The following is a 14,179-nucleotide window of genomic DNA, read 5'->3' on the forward strand; positions in this document are numbered from 1 at the left end:
TAATGAACAGTTGTAGCCTGCTGTGCTGCACCAGCTATTTTGTGAAAAACTGAAGATTCAAAAAAAAAAAAAAAAAAGGAAACTGATCAGAAGCAGACAGCACAGTCACCCGACAAAAGTCAGCTGTGGCTGAATTAACGTCAATTTGCTACAATTGTAATCTGCCGCTGGTGATGTTTGTTATTTTAAACAGCTACAGCAACAGTCAGATAGCCGGGGACCAGCTCCAAAATGAAACTAGCCACTGCAACCCAACCCTAATTTTTCACTGTGGTAATCTGGAGAAATTAAATAGGAACATGGGGAAAAGGCTCTCCCGGTGGCAACAATTTGGAATAATGATAATTATGTTTGACATAACACATGTATTGTGCCAACAATGCACTGATTCTGGTCTGTAGTACCAGTACTGTGTGTGGTGGTAAGAGGGTCTTTTCCAGTGCTCATTTAACCATTCACTAATCGAGTTCTACTCTAACTTGGAACTTCAACTACTTTAATTACTATTAGCTGCTTTGATACGTCACCGTCATAGTGGAGTACTTTCGCTCAAACAAAACACAGCATGAAGGAAGCAGAAATAACATGTATATTAACCTTTCACTCTCGTCCCAGCTCCCCTCAGGAATAGTGGGCAGGCCAGGTACACTGAAATGATTTGCCTGAAGATTCTGTGCTGTTCTCCTGGACACAATCCAAACAAGCTTTTTGTTGTCTGGTTTGTTACATTCGCTTGAGGAGTATTCTGCCATGCACTTGGCCACAAGTTCCTTCCAGTAGAGCTGCTCGCTATCGCTGATCTGTGAAGAAGACAAACAGGAAACATCTGACAGGCTGCAGACAGAAATAGTCTTTAGATGTGCTGTCATCAACAAGTCACATGTTGCTTTTCTTTCCTCTCCACATACCATATGAGGATGTGGTATTTCACATGTAAAACACAGAAATGTAAGAAATACTGGAATATAAAGCAGATCTTTTTTATATTAGCTACATAAGAGATTTAAGTGGAGCTCAATATGCCATTCTAGTTTTAAAACATAGTGTACAGCTAAAATAGTGACACAAAAAGCAAATAATGGAATTGTCTTGGTTGGGTATCAAGAATAAAAATAAGTCATTAACAATAATGGCTCAAGAAATATGAGCTGTAAAAGTGATCTCCTCTCATCATCTATGACAGTAACCTGTATAGATTTCTATTTTGGACTATTAGTGAGACAAAATATGATATTTGCAGACATTACTATCTTTTCTAATACCTTTGGATGGGCATATTTTTACTTTAAGCAGACATTTTATAGAGAAAACAATATTGATTAATTGAGAGAATAACCAGTTGCTGCAGCCCTACAGTTCTACATTTGTTTACCTTTAGATATCTTTGGAATTGCTGCACAATCTTCAACAAGGTGGTGGACTGGAGGGCGTCAAACTCCTGAGCAATGAGGGACAGGGCCAGCACCGATGGCTGTAAAGGAGAAAAACAGTAGATCAGTCAGGCCCGGGACTCAGAGGGAACGCTGCTATGCTGTGAAATTGTCACCTGAGAACAATCCTTACTTTTGCTTTAGAGAAAACAAGACGGCATAAGCAGGCTTTTAGCTGGGCTTCCAGTCTCGCAATGCTTGGGATCTCCTCCCTTAAAATATAGAGGGAATCCTAATGTGATCCGCCAGTAAACACCTCATAATGCAAGAATCTATTTGACCAACAAACTGGGGCAATGCATCAGTAGTGACAGGACAAAATAAGCAAAGGGATTTACCTTCCAGCAGACAGAGATGTGAAGGCCGAGTAGTAGAGGTGTAGAAAGGTTAAGGCTGTGACTGCTTCGGGCTCCACACTGAGCTTCTCTGAGATGATTCTCTCCATGCGACACAGGTCTGACACAGTGAACTTGCTTTGGCTGATGCGAATTAGCTCTTGGGTGGGTGAGACATTGCTCTCTTCCTCAACCATTTTGGCAGCAATGTGAAGACAACAGACTCCAATACAGGGCAAGTGCTTGGGCTGCACCTATCACAACAACAACACATCAGCGATAAGTTTGAGTCAACGTCCCATGATTCAAGGTCAGACAAGGTCACTCTCGTGCTTTCCCTTTTTCTTACTGGTGATGTTAACAGTGCAAATTTCTAATGGCTGTAATAAAAATCTTTATTTATGTGGCACCTTTTTAACAAGGTTTCCAAAGAGCTTTTATGAGTTAAAAACAGACACCATTATTCAAACAGACCACTCACGAGACAGTTATATGAACACAGTGAGAGAAAACATTTAAACAAGCGATAATGGGTAAAAAAAGATACATATTCATTATGTGACTTGACATATCTTATGCCACTCTTAAGTTCGTTATCAAAACTCCTACCTTCATAATGGTGAGGAATCTGTCAAGCAAATTGACAGCTTGAACAAATGTTTGGGTGCTGTAGCCAAAGAAACTGGTCAGGCCCCACAGCTCTTCCACTCTGGCGTCTCTGCATTTCGCAGACACTGTGCTGTGACTCTGAAAAAATGCATCATAAAATGTTAGAAGACATTCCTGGAAATAGCATCCATTTAAAGCAGACCCATATGTCTGCACAGGCAGCTGAAAAATGCAGAATTAGGTCATTGGGTTACCTCTGCGGAGGCTGACTCCATCAGCTTCAGGCCAGTCTCTCTGGGTAGAAAGTTGAACTCCCTGGCACAGCATGACTTCAACTCCTTCAAGAGCAAGCTGTCAATGGCTTGAAGATCCCTCATCCTGGAAAACAGCATATTTCAATGGTGCTGCATTGCAATCCAAGAGAATATCAAAAGATGTATCGCAGGAAAACAACAGATATTGTCCTTCAGCTACAGGGAGGCGAACAAGGGATATATAAATGTTTTCTCCGTGACCACACCCACTGGTGTCAGGTATCCCCCACCGCCCAAAGACCCCCACATTCCTGCTCTAATTTGAGCATAACATTGTTTTGTAAAATATTATTAACTGCAACATCTCAACATTTAATGTGCTTAAGTATGTTGAGTAATGTTGACAGTAGCCTTGGTAAGCGGTAACTGTGAAAGTCTATTGAACACAAAGTAGGTCACATAACTTATCAATCACTGCGGGGACGCTGTAACACATTCCAGAGGAGGTTGAATTAAAATACTTTAGAGTTTTACTTCATTCGGCTCTCGAAATGTGAGTTTCGGTTAAACAGCACCCACATATGCAAAGAGCCGAGGGCAACACAAACACATATAACGTCAATGTTAGCTAATTTTGCTAGCTTGTTGGCGTAGCTATCAACAGACGGCTAGCTATTTACCTTGCCCAAAAGCCTCCGTCGTGCAGGAAAATAGTGGCGCTGCAACTTAGTTCCACTTCTCAGTTCTTCATGTCTTCATTTCGATTATTGATTATGGGCGGCAAATGTCAACAAAACAAAACAAACAAGACGCTTGATCCCCGCTATTGAAAGAGAGGATCCGCCTCCGCCCCGGAGAAACAAACAACTGCTGACCAGCTAGTAAACGACAATATCCATCATGCACCTCTCCAGACGCCTTTACGTCATAGTAAACGGTAGGAAAAAAAGCGGAAGTTAACTGATTATTTCAAAGTGTCGGCGCTAACGTTACTTTAACTATGATTTTAATGTCATCCAACTTATTGACTGAGATTGGCAAGTAAAACAGCATATAACAACATATACTAGGTTAAGTGTTGGCGCAAAGACATACCAAATTATAAATAGCATAACGCTAGCTACGATTTAGCCGCGGATGTTGTTTCCATAGTGATGAAACTTTACGTTAACGACAGTTTACCATGACAACATACAAGCTGGCTACTGGTGTTAGCTTCGAGGAGTTGCTAGAATGTATAACCTTGCTAATTAATAGTTAACTAGCCACACCAACAGCTTGGTTACTAATGTGAAAAGAGATGTCGTCGGGGTTTCCGCCCTCTGACCCTCAGAGTTGTGGGCTTTCAAGCAACAATGGCGCTCATGCTAAACAATCTGAATCTCCACAGATAAATGTAAAACTAGCACAAGCTGAAGCTCGGTCAGCAGGTAAGCTACAACAAAGTAATGGGGACATCTGTGTTTGCTAAGCTGCTAATCCGACATATGTGTTAACTTACAGTTAATGAATTGTCAGTTCTTTACGTCTTTCGTTCAACTTTATTTACAGAGACCCAAGACGCCTCTCCTCGGCTGAGATTTAACGGCCTGACACTGGATGAATTAAGGTAGCTAGCTTTAAAACTCATGTACATTTCCTTTTGCTCTTCAGACCTCCTCATTTCATCACTGTTTATTCTTGATCTCATTTCTTAATGGCTCGATAAAACAGACAATCCACGGGATGCAGTGTTATAGCGAGAAAACGTGTTTCCATCATGGTCCCAAGTTATGAGAAGACAGTATAACATAAAATACATTCTGATTGTAATTCTAATGTTTTCACAGCGAGGAGCTTGATAGGCGCACCAAAGAAACCGAAAGGCTACAGGATGAGGTGGAAAATGCAACCAAGCTTACCTTTGAGAGGTTTTGCTGCACGTATGGCACCGTCACTTCACCTGGACGAAGCTGCCACAATCACAGGTTTAATGTCTGTGAGTACAAGCATCATCACCCAACATTTTGTTTTTGTAGCGGTTGTCAGTCAGATGAAAATTATGAGTTATATCAGGGCTTATTTGTCCCCAATGTTGTACCCAATTTATGTTATAATGACCTATAACCACAGAAAGGTGAGTGTTCCTCTTAGTTATCCAGGTGATTCACTTTAGGAAAACTTTGAATCTGGGTATACAGATGTGTAGGAATTATATTGGCTTGTTTCCCCATCTCTTAACTTTGACAACAATGTTCACTTTTATTCTTCCTTTGCTCTTTTGGCAGATGACTCACCTGGGGATTCCACCATGTTTTCAACCCACCAGGAGGCAGTGACTCAGCCCACAATCTGTGATCTGAATTATCTCAACCAAGGGCAGGCCCGAAAAAATATCAGCTCTAGTGGAGAGGAGGTGTTTGTAAATACAATAGATGACTCTCTGCAACAGCTGTCTGACTTGAAGCTCAGCAAGGTTCATACTTTTATTTCAGCCACCAGTCTCATATGTTTGATGCAGTCTGAATCACTGAATTAGTTTTCTAAGTGCAATGTATTACTTTACCCTCACACACACAGACACATGACCAACCTGAACAAGAGCCAATCAATTCTGACAAAACCATCATGAACCTGCAGTCTAAGTTGCATGAAGTCCAGATGGAGAAGGATGTCGTGTCAGACCTCAGGTGAGCAATTCAACAGAGTTTTAACTTGTGTAGAAAAAATGTTCAAAATCACTTTGACCCTCAGATCTTTTTATTTGTAGATTGAAGGAATCTAGGAAACATGTTTATCAAATGGAAAAGATGTTGTGTATGCTGGAGGAGCTCCAAAACATCAAAAGGGCCGGGGACCAGAAGCTGCAGGAAACGGAGGATGAGGCGCTGGCGCTTAACAGGAGAGTTGAAACATTGAAACGAACTGTGAAGGAGATGTACTCCTCACTGCTATTTCAAGAGAAACATTGTGGAGACAATGGCTTCGACAGTCCTAATGTCGCAACAAGCTCAGTTAAGTTAACTGAGGAATTTAGCAATGAGACAGACAAGCTACAGCAGAGACTTTTTTTGGTGAGTAATAAAGGTCAGTAACAGACCTTGTTCTAAAGCATTTTTAGGCTCAAATGTACATCTTTCCTCCTTTTGTGTCTGATGTATTTTCATTTGTTTTATGGAAGTCAATGGAACATCTGGGGAGTGAAGAAAATCAGCAAAAAAAAAGGTAAGGTAATTTACAACAGTGAAACTGAGTTGATTGTTTAGTTAACTGAAAACCTGTTTTGATATTTTAGATTCATTATTTTAGTCAATGTTCAAGCAAAATCAGGTTTCTTCTTAGTGAATCTGAGATTATTCTGCTTCTCTCTTCAGATAAACTATGTTAGAAATACCAATTTTCTTTGGTTGAATGAAGACGGGAAATGTATTTTTTACTGACTAAAGATTAGTCAGCTAATTGAGAAAATAATTACCCAATTAGTGAACATTGAAATCACAGCCCAATTTCAATGTTTATATATTTAGTATTATAAAATGCCTATTGTAATGGGCACAAAGTGTAGAGGGGAGAACGGTAGAGGATGTGAATGTGGAAAACAGACTGTCATTGCCTTTTAACTTATTAACCATCTGTCATCTCAGTGTTACAGGCAACTGTCAGCCAGTGAAACTATGGTGTTTTTTAAAATTATTTTATCCCTACCAACTATTCCACGCTATCTGTCAAGCATTATTGTATATTATTAAGGGTAATCGTATACTTACAATATAAGTATTATTAAGCACAGTTCACTATGCTTTGTACTAGAATGGAAGACCTAGTTGCAAGTCTGGGCCAGGAGATGGCGCTGTTGACTGACAAACTTAGCTCATCGAGAAACAACAGTGTCAGCCTAAGTGTCAAGTTGGACCTTTTTAAGTAAGTTTTCTTCCCGGATGAGAGAGTGGTTGCAGTGTGATCAAACAATGTTGTATTTCTGAATTAATTTATGTTAAAAAAAAAAGTGTAATTTCCATGTCTAGGGAACTTGCTGAGCGACAGACATCACTGCACCAGTGTCAGATCAGTGAACTTGGGCTAACCCTGTCCAACTATAAAGATAAGGTATGGAAGAATATTCAAAATTATTATGAGTTGTCAGCAATGATGCACTGCAGTTGTGTCATTGTCAGCAATGGTGTGTCATTGTCAGCAATGACACACTGGGGTTGCTAAAAGTTAATGTGTCCACTTCATAAAACCAAAGTGGCGTAAAGACTAGACGAACACAACGGCCACCACGTGAATTTTACAACGGAATGTCTTGGTCTGAAATCCCAGCCATGGTTATGATGTAATGAATGTGTAGACACAACACTGAAGAAACTCCAGACTTGTCAAGAAAATGAGGATTCTTCTCATGTCAGAGTAAAAGTATTTCTTCTGTGATTTATGACATTGTAGGTTGGTTGTCTGGAGCAGCAGCTCATTCAGGCTCAGTCCCAACTGGTGGATGCCCAAAGAGAGAAAGGGCGATCTTTACAAAAGGCAGAAGAGCTTCAGTCCCAGCTTGGCCAACTTAAGGTGCTGCAGCAAACCGATGGGAAAGCAGCATTTTAATCCAAATCTTGTCCTCGTATAGGTGCATGTTTACATCAAAGAACACTTGAATCTTGAAGTATCAGTTTTGGACAAATTAGATTTTAATTAGATTTAAGTATTTATGCCAACAATAGCAGGCTAAGTGTGGCTAAGTTAAGGTTACTTGAACCATGTACATATTAAATGGCAAATGTCCTTGTTCTAAAGTCCAGCGCACCCATTCATTTTAGTGACACTTTTACCACCTGACTCCCTCCATTGACTTTGTCAACATCAGATCAGTTTTGTTCACACTGTGAGAAGATTATTGTTTTTTGTCTGTCAGCCCACTGTGCCTCTTTTTTTATACTCTAGAGGTGTGGTAAGCAGCAGCAGTGTGAGCTCCTGGAGGAGTTAAAGGCCCTGAGGGGACGGCTGGAGGCAGCCTTGGAGGAGAAAACCAGTCTGCAGGCCCTGGTGGAGCAGATGGCCCAGGAGGGATGGAAATCCCATGAAATCCTGGAGGAGAAAAACAAAGAAGTCCTACTCAGGCAACAAGAAGCTCAGCAGGTAATAAAACATGGAAGGTAAGAAATTGGGATATTCTTCTAAAGGACATCATACATTACAAATCAGAGGTTTTAGATCATATATAAATTATGATCTTGTACCTTCCCATTTTGATTGTGTCGAATAAGTGTAAGTGTTTTTTCCAGCATCTTGCCAGGTTGGAAGAGGCTCAGAGCTGGTGCCAGACCCTGCATGCAGACGGAGAGACGCTAAAGCGGAAGCTGGATGAAAAAGAAAAGATGACAGATATACTGAGGTTGCAAATGGAGAGCAGCGCCCAGATGACAGTGCAGCACAATCGCACCATCGACAACCTTCACAAGGAGAACAGCCTCCTCAGTAACCAGCTGAACCAGCACAAGGTGGAGATTCAGCAGCTCAGGGTCAGGAGCAAGGCACAAAACTTCACTATAACTAAACTTCCAGACCCCACCTTTATCATTGTTAACGTCTTGCTCTTTGTGTCTGTCCTCTCTTCTTTTGTCAAATGTGGTTTAGGCTGAGTTAGACCAGCACAAGTCAGACCTGGCTGCTGTGGACAGAGAGAGGCAGCGGCTGCAGGCCTCTGTGGCTGAACAAAGTCAGCGTGTCCGGGAGGAAACTCTGGAGAAACAGCAGCTTAATGTCCAGCTGGAGCTCCAGCACCTGCAGTTACTCACCCTCACTGGTGAGTTGAGCTTAACTGAATATTAATCACCACACAGCTTATAAAAACGGCACATTAATAATCCACAAACCAGTCATTCCACCTCAGTAAGAACATTTTGAAAGATATTCAGTTTACAGTCATTGAGGAGTTAGGATACAAGAAAATACTCACATTTAAGAAGATGAAATCAAGGAAATACTCAGATTGATTAATTGACTGTCAAAATAGTTACAAATGTATAAATTACAAATATGTAAGCATGCATTACCTAAGTAAACACATGCAAACATGCAACAGTTAGTTTCAGTAAAAACAACATAAAAATGATTTGGTTAATGCATAAATAATGTGAAGTCTGTAATCCACATTAAGTATGAGGCTGTGTAACATCAATTATTTTCATTTTCTCTTACTCCATTGTCTAAAAATATTTAGTTAAAGTTCCATTTAGTTAAAGCTCCATCCTTGAATTAATTCTATTAAGGCTAAAATAGACATTTTAACATTCAGTCATTGTATTACTCCTGGATGGAATTATAGTTATTCCCCTTTTTGCTGGTGACCACCTGGAACCCCTTCACGGATCGCTGCAGACTCCTCTTTGAGAACCACTGATATAAAAGGGACAATAGACATAAAAAAGCATTAGTTTTCCAACCCTCTTAAGATCATAATCTTGTTTTGTAGTCCTCCTAGACTGTAAAATACTCATGTGTTCAATGATTACCACACACTACAATATGACCTATAGGATTTGTATTTTCTCTGAACAGTGAACTATTGTAAACAGGCGCTTTTATTCGCTAGGAATTACACTGTCCCGTTCCTAGAAAGACTGAAGATCTCATAGTTTTTTGCCAAATCAAATGATCTTCTTGTCCTGCTGTGTAAAGATAACAAAGAACCATGTTTGGTATGTTTTCACTGTCAACCAAGCCCTTCTATTGTTGTATGTGTTTGCTTATGTGGTAAAAGCGTGTGGAGGTAATTCATGTGTGTTTGTGTGGGCCCGATGTCAGAGGAGCACCAGCAGCTGTATAAGCTCCACAGCTGTAAGAAGGAGGAGCACGAGGGTGTGGTGCTGAAGCTTCAGAGTCAGCTAAGGATGACTCACGACGAGCTGGGCCAGGTCAGGAACACCCTGAGGACCCTGGAAGGAGCTGATGGACACGGTTAGATAATTTCAGCTGAGTCTTAATTAAAAGATGTCATCTTCAAAGAAACATCTGCAAAGATTCTGCTGATTTACATCCAATTTTTGATCAGCTAAACAGATAACAGTGATCTACTAATGATCCTAATGAGATCCAGGAATGCAGACAACTCCTGCAAAAAAGACAATTAGTATAGTTCAATGAGATAGCAAATATCATTCATCCTCCCCTGCTGCAGTCCAGCGATACAATCTGACATGTAACCATGAACATATGTCCTTGTTATGTGCAAAGCTGTGATCAACCCCCGTACTCTTTCTGTCTCTGCATCACTTCTTCTTTTCTGTTGGTTTCCACCCCAGGCCTCCAAGCAGCCATGGATATGCAGGAGAAGATCACTGCCAGGAGGGAGCAGATCGACTCCCTGCAGGGCAAAATCCAACATTTAGAGGAGACTGTGGAGAAGCTGAACCAGGTGAAAAGCTTAATGTACCACTGACCAAATTAGTCATCAAGATTATGTATGCAGTTTATGTTACACAAAATACTTTTTAATTCATTTATTTACTTGTCAGATCTTTTATAGCATTTTGAAATATTCATGTAATTTTATTTCCCTTCTGTTTTGATACAACAATTGGATCAGTCAATCACATCAGCCAAAAAGAACATAACAGACTCCTGGAACTTTGTTGCTTTGTTTTTTGATTGGCTGAGCTCTTGATCATTCAGACCATTCAGCTTAAGCAGATCACAATGTCTCTTATCTGTAGAACCTGCTGACTTTGCAAAAGTTTTTTGAATGACTTGAATTCGTTTTTAAAAGTTGGGTTTGTTCAGTTTAAAGCAGAATAACTGTAACAAATCTTTTGGGTAAAATTATTAAGATTTGTTTTCAAATTGAACATTTCCAATTAGTCTACGGAGAAAACTTTTCCCAGTCCCACAAAATGATATTTCAAATGTATTTTCACCCGTCAACATCAACCGGCATTTCATCTTTGTGTCGACTCTCTTTGTCTTGTCCAGGAGAAGCACTACCAGAGCCTGGAGCAACAGCGTCAGCTCCAAGAGCTTACCTTGGTCAGGGAGGAGAAAAGACACCTGAGCAGTGAGCTGGAGGCCCTTCGCTCCAAAGATAAACAGTTAAGGGACCGAATCGGCCAGCTGGAGGCAATCCTTCACAAGGTGGTGCTCACTTACACCTCATTCTTGTCATTACAATACCAACAACTGATGTCTGGCATTGAGAGTTGAGTCGAGTCAAGACAGTGGTCACCAATTTTTGTTGAAGAATAAAGAGCAATAAAGAATAGGACTTTATAGTGAATTATATTCTGTTGTCAGAAATTCATATCATTGCGCACTAGGGCCGTTGAGGTAAAGTATCTCTCATCAGCGGACTTTTGAAGGTATTAAACATTAAACATTAATCATGATTTTCCCCAGTAAAAAGTTCCTGAATATACCACCAACTTCTGATTTAAAGTATGTATTGGATCTAGTTTATTCATTTAAACCCAGTTGAGGAAAGTGCTCCTTATTTGCATTTTCTCTGTTCTTTCTCTCTTCTTTTTCATTGAGCAATATGAAAAGTTTGCTAGAATTTGCTTGGCAATTGGACAATTAGGGCAATGAGGACACAAAGGCGAGTGAATGGTAATGTCCCTGCTTTGTGTTAAATCAGAGAGATTTGTTGCATTTCATTCCTTATCTTTCTTCCCCCTCATTGTTTACTGTCTACTGAAGAAAGAATAATTAAACAAAAAAGTGTTCAGTTAGAAAAGGTCTTTAAAATGTGGGCTGATACTTAATCAGTTTTATCTTCCTCTGGAACACATTATGTACTTGAGTAAAACAAAAAAAAACCCTCATCAGTCCTTTTTGTCTCTGTTTATGTTTTTCGCTGTGTTATTTTTTCATGAGCTCTATTTCTTCCCACAGATGTCGGAGAGCTTTGCAGACTGTCAGGATTTCATCCAGCTGCAGGAGCAGGACTTCTACCGTCTGAAACTCCAACATGCCCTGGACTTAAAGGTAGCGCTGGTTGCATACAAAGAATAGTTTTGTAAGATGTAATAAGGTTTATTCATATATACATGTATGTAAAATACACCTATAATTAACTTAGATGCTTTATATTAGACTGCCTAAACCTTAATCTTCAAATAATCTTGCGTCAAAATCAATTTTATCTTCTCTGTAGGAGCTTCAAGGTCAAAATTTTCACACGGCTCTGAATCCAACTTCACCTGACCTGGGCTCCCCATCCCCATCTGCGCTCACTGCTCCACCCTCTTCCCAGCAAGCCTCCAACACCCAGATCCCGGTACATTCACAAACTCCCTATATCTCTCTTATCTCCTACGGCCCCAGCCCAACAAGTGCATATGTGAATCATTGTTTATTTGGCTGCATAGACACAAGCTCAGCACCTCTGCTAGGCCTTTTAATCAAAAACATACTCGTCATGACATTCCTGTGGCAAGGAGAGAAAGCTGATGGTAAATCATTTCAACACAGCAGTGATGTGTTGTGTTATGATGTTATAGTCCTACTACAACGTATTTTCACTAAGATCATGTTGTCGAAGAAACTGATTTTGCATTGTCCTGCGTTCCCTGGTTTTCTGTTCAAATGGAAGCTAATCAGACCAGCCGCTTATAACATAGACACCACCACAGCAGTACACTGACATTGACTTTCTCCCCTCTCTTCTCCTCTGGCAGCTGGAGCCAAAGAGGCAGCAGGCGAGCTCGGCCCGGGAGCTCAGGTCTCTCGTCAGAGAGCTGCAAGGGGTGATTTCGGAGAACCACAGACCACACACAGATAACAACGCCACTGGCAGCAGAAGGAGGTCTGCACCGGAGAGAGTGCACAGAACCACATTGTACGTCTGGCTCTGTTCCCACACACTGCACGGATTAGCTTTGCTCTTAGGCAAGCTTAGGTCACATCTGAAAATCATGTGATGCTACTCAGTGAGCAGGAAGTTGTTGGAGTTAAGGAGGGGGAGGGGGTATCCATACATGAGTGGTTCCAGTAATTGCACTGTATATCACTGCTTGTGCTGTAATATAGCTGTTGACACTGTGTATATTTATATTTTATTGTGGACACATATAATTTGATGATTTGAATTATTTTTTTAAAACTTCTCTGCCACCTACAGCAGTACTGACAAGGCTGAAGATGCAAAAGCTGGCTCCAGATTTAGAAGAAAAACCTGTGGCAGGTAGGGAGCAAGCCCAAAACTAACCACCTCAGTGTTTTTGTTTACAAGCTCTTTTATGACTTGCCTCGTAGCTACGAGATGATCACCCCACACGTGACCTTTTGGCCCTCATGCAACATGCAAGGCCCCGTGAAGTGCTAAAAGCTGTGTGATGTGATGTAATATGTGTCTGTTTGTGCATACACTGTGTACAGCGAGCCACATTTCCTGAGGACAGCTGAGCTGAGCGGAAAAAAAATAAGCAACAAGAGTGAGTTTCCTGAACTACATTGTTATGCAGTCCAACAAAAAGGTTCTTGTTTCCTTAAATGTATGTTGTTGTTACTTCTTTCATAAGTGCAGTGTTCATTTGAGATACAAATAAGATGAGAGCACAAGATAACTTGAGATGTGCGCTGCTCAATAATAATTGACATCTGTTTAAATAATTGATAAGTCGTCCATTCATTCATTGGCCTTTTTACTATTTTCTTTCATTCAGACATTCCAAAGACCACAATACATTGAGGAAACAATGTAATCCATAACAAAATAATGAATAGCTTAATTAAACAGCCAAATGTGGAGTTTGAATATGTCATGCCTTTTGCAGGCCCTTTCATATCGAGTCCAGTGGCTGCAGCGCGGTACACTTCCGCCCTACAGCTTCTCTCACTGGGCCGAAGGTCACCCGTCCACTCTCTCCTGACCTCTGACCCGATTAGCCAACAGTGACCGACACAACATCGCAGAGCTGAGGCTGGTTCCTCTTATCAGTAAGTTGTTAATATTGTACATTATAAACACAGTTTATCATATCACAGTGTAACAAACTGGGATTCATTAAACTAATCTTTGTTAATTTGTTAGGGAAGAAAAAGTCCAGGACATCATGATCCAGTGGTTAAAAGATATGTGCTTACACTGACTAATACGTGGGTTTTCTCTTCAAGACACAGAATTGGCTGTATATTAATAAACTGTAAACAAAAGTCAGATGGTCACACTTGATCAAGAGCAAATATTGATAAGACAGTCAGACAGAGATCTTCTAACATTGATCAGCTGTTCATTTCATCAGCTATAACCACACATTCTCAGACGTCAGGAGGATGTCATGAGGCAACTCAAGCATTGCAGAAATAGAAGTTCCCTGTTAGACTTGTCCTTCAGCAGCTCATAGACATCATGGGTTTCAAAAAAATGTGTTTTGATTGATTATAATCTCTGTAATCCAGTTCCTTAGAATACATTTAATGACATTTTTTTTTTATCTTTCAGAAGGCTCCCAAGATGAAGTTGGCAAAGAATACTTTAATAAAATCACCAATCAGGCACGTTTTTGTAATTTATTGTTTAAATAAAGTTTTTTAAAAAAATGAATATGTTTGACTTGTTATTTTGTAGCGGCAATCAAAATTT

The 14,179-nt window shown here is 40.3% G+C and overlaps 2 protein-coding genes across 4 annotated transcripts in view; one reads left to right on the forward strand and one right to left on the reverse strand.

The window, feature by feature from the left end:
• Window positions 1-3,447, reverse strand: part of LOC119019710 (cyclin-G2-like) — a 4,646-nt gene extending 1,199 nt beyond the window's left edge. Inside the window, exons 1-7 of the mRNA XM_037098521.1 lie at window positions 3,309-3,447; window positions 2,629-2,752; window positions 2,375-2,512; window positions 1,769-2,019; window positions 1,564-1,642; window positions 1,373-1,471; window positions 598-800 (exon numbers count right to left, since the gene is read on the reverse strand). Of these exons, the coding sequence (XP_036954416.1) occupies window positions 598-800; window positions 1,373-1,471; window positions 1,564-1,642; window positions 1,769-2,019; window positions 2,375-2,512; window positions 2,629-2,751 (893 nt within the window). The 5' untranslated portion in view covers window position 2,752; window positions 3,309-3,447. The remainder of the gene's footprint in view (window positions 1-597; window positions 801-1,372; window positions 1,472-1,563; window positions 1,643-1,768; window positions 2,020-2,374; window positions 2,513-2,628; window positions 2,753-3,308) is intronic.
• On the forward strand, window positions 3,429-14,135 carry LOC119019709 (coiled-coil domain-containing protein 158-like). 3 transcript variants are annotated; one of them, XM_037098520.1, is made up of 23 exons: window positions 3,429-3,565; window positions 4,132-4,237; window positions 4,458-4,606; window positions 4,896-5,083; window positions 5,188-5,297; window positions 5,378-5,681; window positions 5,789-5,832; window positions 6,418-6,528; window positions 6,633-6,714; window positions 7,054-7,173; window positions 7,546-7,740; window positions 7,887-8,123; window positions 8,239-8,407; window positions 9,409-9,561; window positions 9,906-10,018; window positions 10,573-10,731; window positions 11,488-11,580; window positions 11,750-11,872; window positions 12,273-12,433; window positions 12,716-12,778; window positions 12,973-13,028; window positions 13,371-13,533; window positions 14,039-14,135. In XM_037098520.1, the coding sequence occupies exons 1-22, from the start codon at window positions 3,529-3,531 to the stop codon at window positions 13,490-13,492; spliced, it is 2,895 nt and encodes a 964-aa protein (XP_036954415.1). In that variant the 5' UTR covers window positions 3,429-3,528; the 3' UTR covers window positions 13,493-13,533; window positions 14,039-14,135. The 3 variants fall into 3 exon arrangements, with proteins under 3 accessions (XP_036954415.1, XP_036954414.1, XP_036954412.1); XM_037098519.1 differs by lacking the exon at window positions 3,429-3,565 and adding an exon at window positions 3,633-4,058 and having other exon boundaries at window positions 4,180-4,237; window positions 7,887-8,102; XM_037098517.1 differs by lacking the exon at window positions 3,429-3,565 and adding an exon at window positions 3,634-4,058 and having other exon boundaries at window positions 4,180-4,237.
• Window positions 14,136-14,179: the final 44 nt, after the last annotated feature.

The sequence above is a fragment of the Acanthopagrus latus genome, chromosome 5, assembly GCF_904848185.1.
Source record: "Acanthopagrus latus isolate v.2019 chromosome 5, fAcaLat1.1, whole genome shotgun sequence".
NCBI classification, from domain to species: Eukaryota; Metazoa; Chordata; class Actinopteri; order Spariformes; family Sparidae; genus Acanthopagrus; species Acanthopagrus latus.

What these genes read in the sequence shown, in the direction of transcription:
- LOC119019709 (XM_037098517.1), top strand. Translation starts at nt 3,929, where the DNA reads ATGTCGTCGGGGTTTCCGCCCTCTGACCCTCAGAGTTGTGGGCTTTCA. An exon ending in GATGTCGTGTCAGACCTCAG is followed by an intron (nt 5,298 to 5,377) that starts GTGAGCAATTCA and finishes TTTTATTTGTAG; the next exon opens with ATTGAAGGAATCTAGGAAAC. An exon ending in GAAAATCAGCAAAAAAAAAG is followed by an intron (nt 5,833 to 6,417) that starts GTAAGGTAATTT and finishes GCTTTGTACTAG; the next exon opens with AATGGAAGACCTAGTTGCAA.